The sequence below is a fragment of the Anomalospiza imberbis genome, unplaced genomic scaffold (genome assembly GCF_031753505.1).
Source record: "Anomalospiza imberbis isolate Cuckoo-Finch-1a 21T00152 unplaced genomic scaffold, ASM3175350v1 scaffold_183, whole genome shotgun sequence".
Classification (NCBI taxonomy): domain Eukaryota; kingdom Metazoa; phylum Chordata; class Aves; order Passeriformes; family Viduidae; genus Anomalospiza; species Anomalospiza imberbis.
Genome location: NW_027099816.1, coordinates 152,468 through 166,533, shown reverse-complemented (window position 1 = coordinate 166,533; position 14,066 = coordinate 152,468). Strand labels below are relative to the sequence as shown.

At 61.2% G+C, this 14,066-nt stretch overlaps 2 protein-coding genes across 2 annotated transcripts; both read right to left on the bottom strand.

Moving 5' to 3' along the window:
• Nucleotides 1–199: 199 nt before the first annotated feature.
• LOC137466353 (eukaryotic translation initiation factor 3 subunit K-like) lies at nt 200–4,525 on the bottom strand (the record flags this gene model as incomplete). The annotated part of the gene is given in 8 exon segments (XM_068178112.1): nt 200–306; nt 405–479; nt 1,466–1,512; nt 1,515–1,585; nt 1,676–1,814; nt 2,687–2,729; nt 2,885–2,915; nt 3,152–4,525. Coding segments are annotated over 8 exon segments (644 nt in total), but the record flags the coding sequence as incomplete, so codon positions are not given.
• A 1,833-nt stretch (nt 4,526–6,358) lies between these two features.
• On the bottom strand, nt 6,359–12,086 carry LOC137466354 (galectin-4-like). The gene is made up of 9 exons (XM_068178113.1): nt 11,929–12,086; nt 11,393–11,481; nt 10,696–10,897; nt 9,917–10,036; nt 9,089–9,133; nt 8,951–8,980; nt 8,455–8,543; nt 7,779–7,950; nt 6,359–6,800 (listed from the first exon to the last, which is right to left on the bottom strand). Exons 1-9 carry the CDS (start codon nt 11,971–11,973, stop codon nt 6,654–6,656), a joined length of 939 nt encoding a protein of 312 aa, XP_068034214.1. The 5' UTR covers nt 11,974–12,086; the 3' UTR covers nt 6,359–6,653.
• Between the last annotated feature and the right edge of the window lie 1,980 nt (nt 12,087–14,066).

Below are 14,066 nucleotides of genomic sequence, written 5' to 3'. Positions count from 1 at the left end.
AAAAACTCCCCAGGATCCCCAAAACCTCCCCAAAGCCCCTCAAGAATCCCTCCAAGCCCCCCCAAAAACCTTTCAGGACCCCAAACCCCCCTGAACCACCCCAGGTTCCTCCAGGAACCCCTACAGAAAACCCAAGACCCCCAAAACCTCCCCAGGATCCCCAAAACCTCCCCAAAGCCCCTCAAGAATCCCTCCAAGCCCCCTCAAAAACCTTCCAGGACCCCCCAGATCCCCCTCACATTTCCTGACGGAGTCCTCGAAGCCGGTGATCCCCTCCAGCAGCTCCATGTTCTCATCCAGCGCTTGCTGCCGGAATTCCGGGGGTCACCCCCACATTTAGGGCTCCCCTTTGTCCCCAGGACCCCCCCCCAGGGTTTTGGGGACCCCGATGTTGGGGGGCTCACCCAGAAGGACTGGAAGTGGCAGGTCTCCAGCAGCTCCCCCAGGTACAGGATCTGCCGGATGGGCCGCTCCTCTTGCTGCGTGTTGGGGCGGTCAAGGGGAAACTTGGGGAGAAAAGGGGGGGGTGCAGGTGCCCCCCCTCGGCTGAACCCCAAAAACCTCCCTCCCCGGCTCCCAAAATCCGGGATTTGGGGGGATTTTGGGGGAGAAACAGCAGATTTGACCTCCCTGGGGTGGAACTGGGCGGTGTCGGGCAGGGAAAGATGGGGGGGGGTCCCTGTGGAGGTTTGGGGGGTCCTTGTGGAATTTGGGGCTCCCCATGGAACTGGGGGCATTCCCCTTGGATTTGGGGTTTTCCCCCGGATGTGGGGGTTCCCTGGATTTGGGGTGCCCCCGATTCGGGGTGCCAGGAGACGTGCGCCTGGTCGATCATGCACTTGCAGAGGGTGAAGTCCCTCTGGGTTTGGGGGTTTCTCTCTGGGTTTGGGGGGTTCCCTGGGGTTTCCCCCGGATCTGGGGGTTCCCTGGGGGTTCCCCCCGGATTTGGGGGCTCCCTGGGGGTCCCCCCGATTCGGGGTGCCAGGATACGTGTGCCTGGTCGATCATGCACTTGCAGAGGGTGAAGTCCCTCTGGGTTTGGGGGTTTCTCTCTGGGTTTGGGGGTTTCTCTCTGGGTTTGGGGGTTCCCCCCGGATCTGGGGGTTCCCTGGGGGTTCCCCCCGGATTTGGGGGCTCCCTGGGGGTCCCCCCGATTCGGGGTGCCAGGATACGTGTGCCTGGTCGATCATGCACTTGCAGAGGGTGAAGTCTCTCTGGGTTTGGGGGTTTCTCTCTGGGTTTGGGGGTTCCTTGGGGTTCCCCCCGGATTTGGGGGTTCCCTGGGGGTCCCCCCGATTCGGGTGCCAGGAGACGTGTGCCTGGTCGATGACGCACTTGCAGAGGGTGAAGTCCCTCTGGGTTTGGGGGTTTCTCTCTGGGTTTGGGGGTTTCTCTCTGGGTTTGGGGGTTCCCCCCGGATTTGGGGGTTCCCTGGGGGTCCCCCCGATTCGGGGTGCCAGGATACGTGTGCCTGGTCGATCATGCACTTGCAGAGGGTGAAGTCGGTGTGGGCAGGTTGGTGAGCGCCTTGAGCAGGATCTGCGCCGTCACCCCGGTCTGGAAGAAGGCGGGGTTGAACTGGTACCTGCACAGGTGAGCCCGGGTGAGGCCTGGGGGGGCTCAGAGACCCCCAAAACCCCCCCGGGCCCCCCCAGAGTCCCCCCTGAGCCCTCACAGCTTCAGCACGGCCAGGTTGGCCTCCAGGTCGTAGGCGTTCTCCTTGGCCTGCGTCTCCACGTAGCGCTCCAGCGTGGCCAGGTTCTCGGGGTTGTACCTGCGCAGGTGAGGGGGGCTCTGACACACCTGGGGCACACCTGGGACACACCTGGACACACCTGGGACCCCCCCATGACACACCTGGGACCCCCCCATGACACACCCCCAGCGTGGCCAGGTTCTCGGGGTTGTACCTGCGCAGGTGAGGGGGGCTCTGACACACCTGGGCACACCTGGACACACCTGGGACCCCCCATGACACACCTGGGACCCCCCCATGACACCCCCAGCGTGGCCAGGTTCTCGGGGTTGTACCTGCGCAGGTGAGGGGGGCTCTGACACACCTGGGCACACCTGGGACACACCTGGACACACCTGGGACCCCCCCATGACACACCCCCAGCGTGGCCAGGTTCTCGGGGTTGTACCTGCGCAGGTGAGGGGGGCTCTGACACACCTGGGCACACCTGGGACCCCCCATGACACACCTGGGACACACCTGGGCACACCTGGGACCCCCCATGACACACCTGGGACACACCTGGACACACCTGGGACCCCCCCATGACACACCCCCAGCGTGGCTAGGTTCTCGGGGTTGTACCTGCGCAGGTGAGGGGGGCTCTGACACACCTGGGGCACACCTGGGACCCCCCATGACACACCTGGGACACACCTGGGCACACCTGGGACCCCCCATGACACACCCCCAGCGTGGCCAGGTTCTCGGGGTTGTACCTGCGCAGGTGAGGAGGGGCTGGGGCACACCTGGGGCACACCTGGGACCCCCCCATGACACACCTGGGACCCCCCCATGACACACCTGGGACCCCCCCATGACACACCTGGGACCCCCCCATGACACACCTGGGACCCCCCATGACACACCTGGGACCCCCCCATGACACACCCCCAGCGTGGCCAGGTTCTCGGGGTTGTACCTGCGCAGGTGAGGGGGGCTCTGACACACCTGGGGCACACCTGGGACACACCTGGGACCCCCCATGACACACCTGGGACCCCCCCATGACACACCCCCAGCGTGGCCAGGTTCTCGGGGTTGTACCTGCGCAGGTGAGGGGGGCTCTGACACACCTGGGCACACCTGGGACACACCTGGACACACCTGGGACCCCCCCATGACACACCTGGGACCCCCCCATGACACCCCCAGCGTGGCCAGGTTCTCGGGGTTGTACCTGCGCAGGTGAGGAGGGGCTGGGGCACACCTGGGCACACCTGGGACACACCTGGACACACCTGGGACCCCCCCCATGACACACCTGGGACCCCCCCATGACACACCTGGGACCCCCCATGACACACCTGGGACCTCGCGTCACACACCTGGGGCACCCTGTGACACACCTGGGGCCCCCCCAGAGCCCCCCAGTCCTCTCCCCATCGCTCCCAGTGCTCCCAGTGCTCCCAGTACCGGTCGATGCCCCGCAGCAGCTTCCCCACGTTCGCCCGCATCTGCTCGAACAGCGCCATGTTCGCGGCTCTTCCGGAAGTGACGTCGCGGCTACTTCCGCTGCACGGCGGCAAAGGCGGGGCCGGGACCATGGCCACGCCCGCAAGGTAAGATCACGTGCGTGGGTTTCGGCCACGCCCTTCGATTTGGCCACGCCCCCTCCCAGTACCGGGCGCGTCCCGGACTGGGCGGACTGGGGCGGGAGCGGAGTGACAATCCTGGGAGGGACTGGGACAAGATGGGATTAAAGCGGATCGTACTGGGGCTGGACTGGGATCATACTGGGATTGTGCAGGAAGGAAAGATCGTTCTGGGTTTTACTGGAACTGCACTGGATCGTACTGGGTTATACTGGAATTGTACCAGATTGTACTGGGGTTATACTGGAACTGCACTGGATCATACTGGGTTATACTGGAGCTGTACTGGATCATAATGGGGTATACTGGAATTGTACCGGATCGTACTGGGTTATACTGGAACTGCACTGGGGTTATACTGGAACTGCACCGGATCGTACTGGGTTATACTGGAATTGTACCAGATTGTACTGGGGTTATACTGGAGCTGTACTGGATCATAATGGGTTATACTGGAATTGTACCGGATTCGTACTGGGTTATACTGGAATTGTACTGGATCGTACTGGGTTATACTGGAATTGTACCAGATTGTACTGGGGTTATACTGGAACTGCACTGGATCGTACTGGGTTATACTGGAATTGTACTGGATCATACTGGGTTATACTGGAATTGTACTGGATCGTACTGGGTTATACTGGAACTGCACTGGATCGTACTGGGTTATACTGGAATTGTACCAGATTGTACTGGGGTTATACTGGAACTGCACTGGATCGTACTGGGTTATACTGGAATTGTACAGGATCGTACTGGGGTTATACTGGAGCTGTACTGGATCATAATGGGTTATACTGGAATTGTACTGGATCGTACTGGGTTATACTGGAACTGCACCGGATCATACTGGGTTATACTGGAATTGTACTGGATCGTACTAGGTTATACTGGAACTGCACTGGATCGTACTAGGTTATACTGGAACTGCACTGGATCGTACTGGGTTATACTGGAACTGCACCGGATCATACTGGGTTATACTGGAACTGCACTGGATCGTACTGGGTTATACTGGAACTGCACCGATTCCTAATGGGATATACTGTAACTGCACTGGGTCATACTCACATTTTTCACCTTTCCCCTCACGTTTTTCACCTTTCCCCTCACATTTTTCACCTTTCCCCTCACATTTTTCACCTTTCCTCTCACATTTTCACCTTTCCTCTCACATTTTTCACCTTTCCCCTCACATTTTTCACCTTTCCTCTCACATTTTCACCTTTCCTCTCACATTTTTCACCTTTCCCCTCACATTTTTCACCTTTCCCCTCACATTTTTCACCTTTCCCCTCACATTTTTCACCTTTCCCCTCGCATTTTTCACCTTTCCCCTCACGTTTTTCACCTTTCCCCTCACATTTTTCACTTTTCCCCTCACATTTTTCACCTTTCCCCTCACATTTTTCACCTTTCCCCTCACATTTTTCACCTTTCCCCTCACGTTTTCACCTTTCCCCTCACATTTTTCACCTTTCCTCTCACATTTTCACCTTTCCTCTCACATTTTTCACCTTTCCCCTCACATTTTTCACCTTTCCTCTCACATTTTCACCTTTCCTCTCACATTTTTCACCTTTCCCCTCACATTTTTCACCTTTCCCCTCACATTTTTCACCTTTCCCCTCACATTTTTCACCTTTCCCCTCGCATTTTTCACCTTTCCCCTCACGTTTTTCACCTTTCCCCTCACATTTTTCACTTTTCCCCTCACATTTTTCACCTTTCCCCTCACATTTTTCACCTTTCCCCTCACATTTTTCACCTTTCCTCTCACATTTTCACCTTTCCTCTCGCATTTTTCACCTTTCCCCTCACATTTTTCACCTTTCCCCTCACGTTTTCACCTTTCCTCTCACGTTTTTCACCTTTCCTCTCAGGTTTTTCACCTTTCCCCTCACATTTTTCACCTTTTCCCTCACATTTTTCACCTTTTCCCCTCACGTTTTCACCTTTCCCCTCACATTTTCACCTCTCCTTTCAGGTTTTCACCTTTTCCCTCACATTTTTCACCTTTTCCCTCACGTTTTCACCTTTCCCCTCTCATTTTTCACCTTTCCCCTCTCATTTTTCACCTTTTCTCTCACATTTTTCACCTTTCCCCTCACATTTTTCACCTTTCCCCTCACTTTTTTCACTTTTTCTCTCTCATTTTTCAGCTTTTCCCTCACATTTTTCACCTTTCCCCTCACGTTTTCACCTTTCCCCTCACGTTTTCACCTTTCCCCTCACATTTTTCACCTTTCCCCTCACGTTTTTCACCTTTTCTCTCACATTTTCACTTTTCCCCTCACATTTCACATTTCCCCTCATATTTTTCACCTTTTCTCTCACATTTTTCACCTTTCCCGTCACATTTTTCACCTTTCCCCTCACATTTTTCACCTTTCCCCTCACATTTTTCACCTTTCCCCTCACGTTTTTCACCTTTCCCCTCACATTTTTCACCTTTCCCCTCACGTTTTTCACCTTTTCTCTCACATTTTCACCTTTTCTCTCACGTTTTTCACCTTTCCCCTCACTTTTTTCACCTTTTCTCTCACATTTTCACCTTTCCCCTCACATTTTCACCTTTTCTCTCTCATTTTTCACCTTTCCCCTCACGTTTTTCAACTTTCCCCTCACATTTTTCACCTTTTCTCTCACATTTTTCACCTTTCCCCTCTCATTTTTCACCTTTCCCCTCACGTTTTTCACCTTTCCCCTCACATTTTTCACCTTTCCTCTCACGTATTTCACCTTTCCCCTCACATTTTTCACCTTTTCTCTCACATTTTCACCTTTTTTCTCACATTTTCACCTTTTCCACCTTTCCCCTCACATTTTTCACCTTTCCTCTCACGTTTTTCACCTTTCCCCTCACATTTTTCACCTTTTCCCCTCACATTTCTCTTTTCCCCTCACATTTCCCTCTCTTTTCCCCTCCCATTTCTCTCTTTTCCCCTCACATTTCTCTCTTTTCCCCTCCCATTTCCCTCTTTTCCCCTCACATTCCCCTCTTTTCCCCTCAAGTGTCCCACTGAGCTGGAGCAGGAACAGCTTTATTGAGGTCAGTGCTGGGAGAGGACAATTATGGGGCAGTTTTGGGGCAGTTTTGGGGCAGTTCTGGGGCAGTAATGGGGCAGTTTTGGGGCAGTTCTGCGGCTGTTGCAGGGCAGTTTTGGGGCAGTAATGGGGCAGTTTTGGGGCAGTTATGAGGCAATTTTGGGGCAGTTTTGGGGCAGTTTTGGGGCAGTTCTGGGGCAGTAATGGGGCAGTTTTGGGGCAGTTCTGCGGCTGTTGCAGGGCAGTTCTGGGGCAGTGCCAGTGGCACTGCTGGGTCAGAAGTAGACGTAGGACAGGCTGACGTCGCCCTTGATCTCCAGCATGTCCACGTGGGGCCCGATCGGCACGCGGTAGTGGAAGTTGAAGAGCGGCTGCCCGTCGGCGAACACCTTGAACTCATTGCTCCCGCAGCGGATCGACAGCTGGAGGGGCACGGGGGGACAGCGGGGGGCTGTCACCACGGAGGGACCCCCAACATCACCCCGGAGTGACCCCCAGCGTCATCCCGGAGACCCCCAAAGTCATCCCGAAGTGACCCCCAAAGTCATCCCGGAGACCCCCAAAGTCATCCCGAAGTGACCCCCAAAGTCATCCCGGAGACCCCCAAAGTCATCCCGAAGTGACCCCCAAAGTCATCCTGGAGACCCCCAACATCACCCCGGAGTGACCCCCAAAGTCGTCCCGGAGACCCCAAAGTCATCCCGGAGTGACCCCCAAAGGTACCCCGGAGTGACCCCCAAAGTCATCCCGGAGTGACCCCCAATGTTACCCCGGAGTGACCCCCAACATCACCCCAGAGTGACCCCCAATGTTACCCCGGAGTGACCCCCAACATCACCCCGGAGATGCCAAAGTCATGCTAGAGACCCCCGAAATCACCCCAAAGACCCCCAAATCACCCCAAAGACCCCCAAATCACCCCAAAGACCCCCAAAGACCCCCAGAGTGACCCCCAACATGGCCCCAAAGTCACCCCAGAGACCCACAGAGTTCCCCCAAAGACCCTCAAAATCACCCCAGACCCCCAAAGTGCCCCCAGAGACCCCCAACATCACCCCAAAATGACTCCAGAGACCCCCCAGAGTACTCCAGTGACCCCCAAATTAACCCCAGAGACCCCCAGAATTATCCCAGAGCCACTCCCCAGATCCCAAATCCCACCCTGCTCCCTTCCCCAGGACCCCAGACCCCCTCTGAACCCCCCAAATCCCACCCTGCTCCCCTCCCCAGGACCCCAGACCCCCTCTGAACCCCCCAAATCCCACCCTGCTCCCCTCCCCAGGACCCCAGACCCCCTCTGAGCCCCCCAAATCCCACCCTGCTCCCCTCCCCAGGACCCCAGACCCCCTCTGAACCCCCCAAATCCCCCCCAGCCCCCCCGAAGCCCCCTCCCCGCTCACGTCGAAGAAGCGGCCGCGCAGGAAGGGGGTGCCGGTGATGAGGTCCCGCTCCTCGTTGCCCCAGCTGTCCGCCAATAAGGCGTTTCGGACCACGGCGTTGTTCTCGTCCATCCTCGGGTTCACGTGCAGCACCACGTCCCCCGACGGGCCCACGCGCAGGTTGATGTGGAACCTGGGGGTGGTTTCGGGGGGATTTGGGGGGGATTTAGGGGGTCCTGGGGTGGTGACAGGGGGTTTGGGGGGGATTTGGGGTGTTTGGGTGGGATTTGGGGTGTTTGGGGAGATTTGGGGTGTTTGCGGGGGGATTTGGGATGTTTGGGGGGAATTTTGGGGAGGATTTGTGGTGTTTGGGGGGGATTTGGGGGGTTTGGGGAGGATCTGGGGGGGATTTAAGAGGTCCTGGGGTGGTGACAGGGGGGTTTGGGGGGACTTGGGGCTGTTTGGGGAGGATTTCGGGGGGTCTGGGGTCCTGGGCTGGTGACAGAGGGCTTTGGGGGGGCGATTTGGGGTCGGGGGCAGGTCAAAGATGGGGGCTTGGGGAGGGTTTCGGGGTCCTGGGGCAGATTTGGGGAGGTTTCGGGGTCCTGGGAGGGGCGACCGGGGACGTTTGGGAGCGCGGGCAGGTTTGGGGGCTCCAGGGGGGTTTTGGGGAGGGGGCTTTGGGGGTCTCCAGTACCTTCTGGCATGTTGGGGGACGAAGCCCTTGATGATGATGGTTTTTTTGGGGACCAGCCCTCCCGGGATGTTGCCGATGAACGGGACGGACTGGGGGGTGGGGGGAGAAACGGGGGGGGGGGCTCGGAGCGGGACGAGACCCCCCCCAGGACCCCCCAAATCCCAACAACTCCCCCAGAGCCCCCCGGAACCCAAATCCCACCCTCAGCGCCCCCCAAAACCCCCGTGTCCCCCCGCCCCCACCACCACACACCCTTCTGTCACCCCGCCAGGACCCCAAATCCTACCCTGACCCCCCCCCGAGCCCCCCAAATCCCACAGACCCCCAAAAGCTACCCTGCACCACCCCCAAAATCCCCCCTTGAGCCACCCCAAAACCCCCCCAAATCCCCCCAAATCCCCCCTTGAGCCACCCCAAAATCCCCCCAAATCCCCCCAAATCCCCCCTTGAGCCACCCCAAATCGCCCCCGGGACCCCCAAATCCCCCCAGACTCACCGGGTACAGGATGGGGGGCTGCGCCATCACCTGTGGGGTACAGTGTGGGGTCAGTGGGGGGGGGCGCACCCGGGGAAACCCCCGGGGACCCCCCTGATGGGGGAGGGGTCGGTTTTGGGGGGACCCCTCCCCACTTACCGCCAGGTTAGAGCTGTGGTACATGGGGGTGATCTTCGGCGTGTCCTGGAGGGGATGGCCGGGGGGTCAGGGGACCCCGAAACCCACCTGGGGACCCCAAAACCCACCTGGGGATCCCCAAAACCCGCCTGGGGATCCCCAAAACCCACCTGGGGACCCCAAAACCCACCTGGGGATCCCCTCAAACCCAACTGGGGACCCCAAAACCCACCTGGACACCCCAGAAATACTCCTGGGGACCCCAGAATCCACCTGGGGATTCTCAAACCCACCTGGGGACCCCCCAAACCCAGCCGGGCCCCCCCTGACTCACCGGGATGGGGGAGAGGGGTTTGGGGGTCCGGGGGCGGAATTTTGGGGTCCAGGGTTGGGGTGTTGGGGTCCAGGGTTGGGGTTTGTGGTCCGGGGTTGGAATTTTGGGGTGCAAGGATGGAATTTTGGGGTCCGGGGGTAGAATTTTGGGGTGCAGGGGGGGATTTTGGGGTGAAGGGGTGGAATTTTGGGGTCTGGGGTGGGATTTTGGGGTCCAGGGGTAGGGTTTGAGGTCTGGGGGTGGTTTTTAGGGTGCAGGTTTTGGGGTCGGGGCTGCAGGTTTTGGGGTGCAGGGTCGTTTTTTTGGGGTCGGGGGTGTTTTTTGGGGTCGGGGGTGCAGGTTTTGGGGTGCAGGGTCTTTTTTGGGGTCGGGGGTGCAGGTTTTGGGGTGCAGGGTCGTGTTTTGGGGTCGGGGATGCAGGTTTTGGGGTGCAGGGTCGTTTTTTGGGGTCGGGGATGCAGGTTTTGGGGTGCAGGGTCGTGTTTTGGGGCCGGGGGTGTTTTTTGGGGTCTCACCGTGCTCCCCAGCACCGAGGCCGAGTGCAGCTCCAGGTCCCCGTCCACGTTCACGGTTGTCACCTGCTCTGGGGGCAGCCGGTGCGGGAACTCCTCGTAGAAGGTGCCGTTCACCAGGATCTGGGGGGGACAGCGGCTCAGGGACCCCAAAAACAGCCCCGGGACCCCAAAAACAGCCCCGGGACCCCAAAAACAGCCCCGGGACACCCCAAAAACAGCCCCGGGACACCCCAAAAGCAGCCTTGGGACCCCAAAAACAGCCCCGGGACCCCAAAAACAGCCCCGGGACACCCCAAAAACAGCCCAAACCCCTTTAAGGACCCCAAACCCCCCCTGATGACCCCAAATCCCCCTTAAGCACCACTAGCCCCCCCAAATCCCCCCAAAGCCCCCCCCCGATGACCCCAAATCCCCCCCAAGGACCTCTCAAACCCCTCCAAGGACTCCCCCAAATCCCCCCGATGACCTCAAACCCCCCTTCAGACCCCAAATCCCCCCAAGGACTCCTTAAACCTCCCCCTACAGACCCCAACCCCCCCCCCCCAAGGATCCCCCAAACCCCCTCACAGACCCCAAACCACCCCCAAGGACCCCCCAACCGCCCCCCCACAGACCCCAACGACCCCCCAAACCCCCCCCACAGACCCCAAATCCCCCCCACAGACCCCAAACCCCCCCGAGGACCCCCCAAAGCCCCTCCACAGACCCCAAATCCCCCCCACAGACCCCAAACCCCCCCGAGGACCCCCCAAAGCCCCTCCCCGAGGCCCCCCCCGTACCCGGTAGCCCTCGGGGGTGACGCTGATGACCAGCTCGAAGGCTCCCCCCGGGCAGAGCGGGTGCAGCTCCCGCCGCTGCTCGTCCCCCCAGTGCCCCCCGCTGCGGCTGTTGAGCACCGCGACCCCCGCCCCAAAGCGCGGGTTCAGGTGCAGCGCCAGGTCCGCCGTGTCCTCGGGGCCCGCGGCCAGGTTAATGCGGAACCTGGGGACGGCCGGGGTCACCCGGTGTCACCCGGGGTCACCCGGGGTCACCCAATGTCCCCCCGCGACCCCCGCCCCAGCCAGGTTAACGTGGAACCCGGGGTCACCCGGGGTCACCCGGTGTCACCCGGGGTCATCCCGGGTCACCCAGGGTCACCCTGTGTCACCCAATGTCCCCCCGCAACCCCCTGCCCCAGCCAGGTTAACGTGGAACCCGGTGTCACCCGGGGTCACCCGGTGCCACCCGGGGTCACCCGGTGTCACCCGGGGTCACCCAATGTCCCCCCACGACCCCTGCCCCAGCCAGGTTAATGCGGAACCTGGGGACGGCCGGGGTCACGGTGTCGCATCGGGGTCACCCGGGGCCACCCGGTGTCACCTGGGGTCACCCAGGGTCACCCACGGCCCCCCCAGTGCCCCCCAGTGCCCCCCAGTGCCCCCCAGTCCCCCCCAGTGCCCCCCAGTCCCCCCCAGTGCCCCCCAGTGTCCCCAGTACCAGTCGGCTTTGGGGGCCACCACTCCCTCCACGTAAACGACCATGCCGGGCGAGAGCCCCCCGGGCACGGGGGCCACGTAGGGCAGGGGCTGTGGGGGGAAAGGGGGGGTCAGGGGGTCCCCAGTTGGCCCTGCCAGAGGGACAGGGACCCCCAGACCCCAAACCTCGGTTTTTGGGGTGACAGGGACCCCGAATTTCCCTCCAGGGGGACAGGGACCCCCAGACCCTTCCTCCCCCTGGTTTTTGGGATGACAGGGACCCCGAAATTCCCTTCCAGGGTGACAGGGACCCCCCCAGGCCCCCCCTGTCCCGGTTTTTGGGGGGACAGGAACCCCCAGACCCTTCCCTCTCGGGTTTTCTGGGGGCTCAGGGACCCCAAATGTCCTTTCCAGGGCGACAGGGACCCCCAGACCCCCTCTGGCCCGGTTTCTGGGGCATCAGGGACCCCAAATGTCCCTGCCAGAGGCACAAGGACCCCCCCGTCCCCCTCCCCCCGGTTTTGGGGGTGCCCCCAGCCCCGTTTTTGGGGTACCCACCGGGTTGAAGGAGGGCATGTACCCGGGCGGGGGCACGAAGGTCATGGTGGCAGTGGTGGCAGTGGTGGCACGGCGGTGGTGGCACGGCGGTGCTGGCACGGCGGTGGTGGCACGGCGGTGACACCGGGGTCCCTTTATACCCCTCTGCCCCCCGGGGGCCCCCCCCGGGCCCCGCGGAGCCCCCCCAGTTCCGGCCACTCCCAGGGCGCGGCGCGGACTCTGTCCCCGCCGATAAGGAAGCTGGCACAGGGCGCAGGTGACACACCCGGGCACGGGCGACAGCGCCCCGGCCTCGGCCCGGGTGGGGCACGGGGAGGGGCTGCGACACCGGGGACACCCAGAGCCGAGGGGGCACCTTGGGGACACCCCCAGAGCCATGGTGGCACTTTGGGGACACCCCCAGACCCATGGTGGCACTTTGGGGACACCCCCAGACTCATGGTGGCACCTTGGGGACACCCCCAGACCCATGGTGGCACCTTGGGGACACAGGGACTCCCCATGGTGGCACTTTAGGGACACCCAGAGCTGGGGTGGCACTTTGGGGACACCCCCAGAGCCGTGGTGGCACCTTGGGGACACCCCCAGACCCGTGGTGGCACTTTGGGGACACCCCCAGACCCATGGTGGCACCTTGGGGACACCCCCAGACTCATGGTGGCACCTTGGGGACACCCCCAGACCCATGGTGGCACCTTGGGGACACCCCCAGACCCATGGTGGCACCTTGGGGACACCCCCAGACCCATGGTGGCACCTTGGGGGCACCCCCAGAGCCGAGGTGGCACTTTGGGGACACCCCCAGACCCATGGTGGCACTTTGGGGAAACCCCAGAGCCATGGTGGCACCTTGGGGACACCCCCAGAGCCGAGGGGGCACCTTGGGGACACCCCCAGACCCATGGTGGCACCTTGGGGACACCCCAGACCCATGATGGCATCTTGGGGACACCCAGAGCTGTGCTGGCACCATGGGGACACCCCCAGACCCATGGTGGCACTTTGGGGACACCCCCAGACCCATGGTGGCACTTTGGGGACACCCCCAGACCCATGGTGGCACCTTGGGGACACCCCCAGAGCCATGGTGGCACCTTGGGGACACCCCCAGACCCATGGTGGCACCTTGGGGACACCCCCAGACCCATGGTGGTATTTTGGGGGACACCTCCAGACCCCTGGTGGCACCTTGGGGACATCCCAGAGCTCTACTGGCACTTTGGGGACACAGGGACTCCCCATGGTGGCACTTTGGGGACACCCCCAGACCCATGGTGGCACCTTGGGGACACCCAGAGCCGTGGTGGCATCTTGGGGACACCCCAGACTCCCCATGGTGGCACCTCGGGGACACCCCAGAGCTGAGGTGGCACCTTGGGGACACCCCCAGAGCCATGGTGGCACCTTGGGGACACCCCAGAGCCGAGGTGGCACCTTGGGGACACCCCCAGACCCGTGGTGGCACTTTGGGGGCACCCCCAGAGCCGAGGTGGCACCTTGGGGACAGCCAGAGCTGAGGTGGCACCTTGGGGACACCCCAGAGCCATGGTGGCACTTTGGGGACACCCCCAGACCCATGGTGGCACCGTGGGGACACCCCCAGACTCCCCATGTTGGCACCTTGGGGACACCCAGAGCCTTGGTGGCACCTTGGGGACACCCCCAGACCCATGGCAGTATTTTGGGGGACACCCCCAGACCCCTGGTGGCACCATGGGGACACCCCAGAGCTCTACTGGCACTTTGGGGACACAGGGACTCCCCATGGTGGCACCTTGGGGACACCCCCAGACCCATGGTGGCACTTTGGGGACACCCCCAGACCCATGGTGGCACCTTGGGGACACAGGGACTCCCCATGGTGGCACCTTGGGGACACCCCCAGACCCATGGTGGCACTTTGGGGACACCCAGAGCCGAGGTGGCACCTTGGGGACACCCCCAGACTCTCCATGGTGGCATCTTGGGGACACCCAGAGCTATGGTGGCACCTTGGGGACACCCCCAGACCCATGATGGCACCTTGGGGACACCCCCAGAGCCGAGGTGGCACCTTGGGGACACCCCCAGACCCATGGTGGCACCTCGGGGACACCCGGACCCGTGGTGTCCCGGGAATTTTCCATTCTTCCGGAATT

What these genes read in the sequence shown, in the direction of transcription:
- LOC137466354 (XM_068178113.1), bottom strand. Translation starts at nt 11,973, where the DNA reads ATGACCTTCGTGCCCCCGCCCGGGTACATGCCCTCCTTCAACCCG. An exon ending in TCACCCCCGAGGGCTACCGG is followed by an intron (nt 10,037 to 10,695) that starts GTACGGGGGGGG and finishes TGTCCCCCCCAG; the next exon opens with ATCCTGGTGAACGGCACCTT. An exon ending in ACCACAGCTCTAACCTGGCG is followed by an intron (nt 8,981 to 9,088) that starts GTAAGTGGGGAG and finishes TGTACCCCACAG; the next exon opens with GTGATGGCGCAGCCCCCCAT.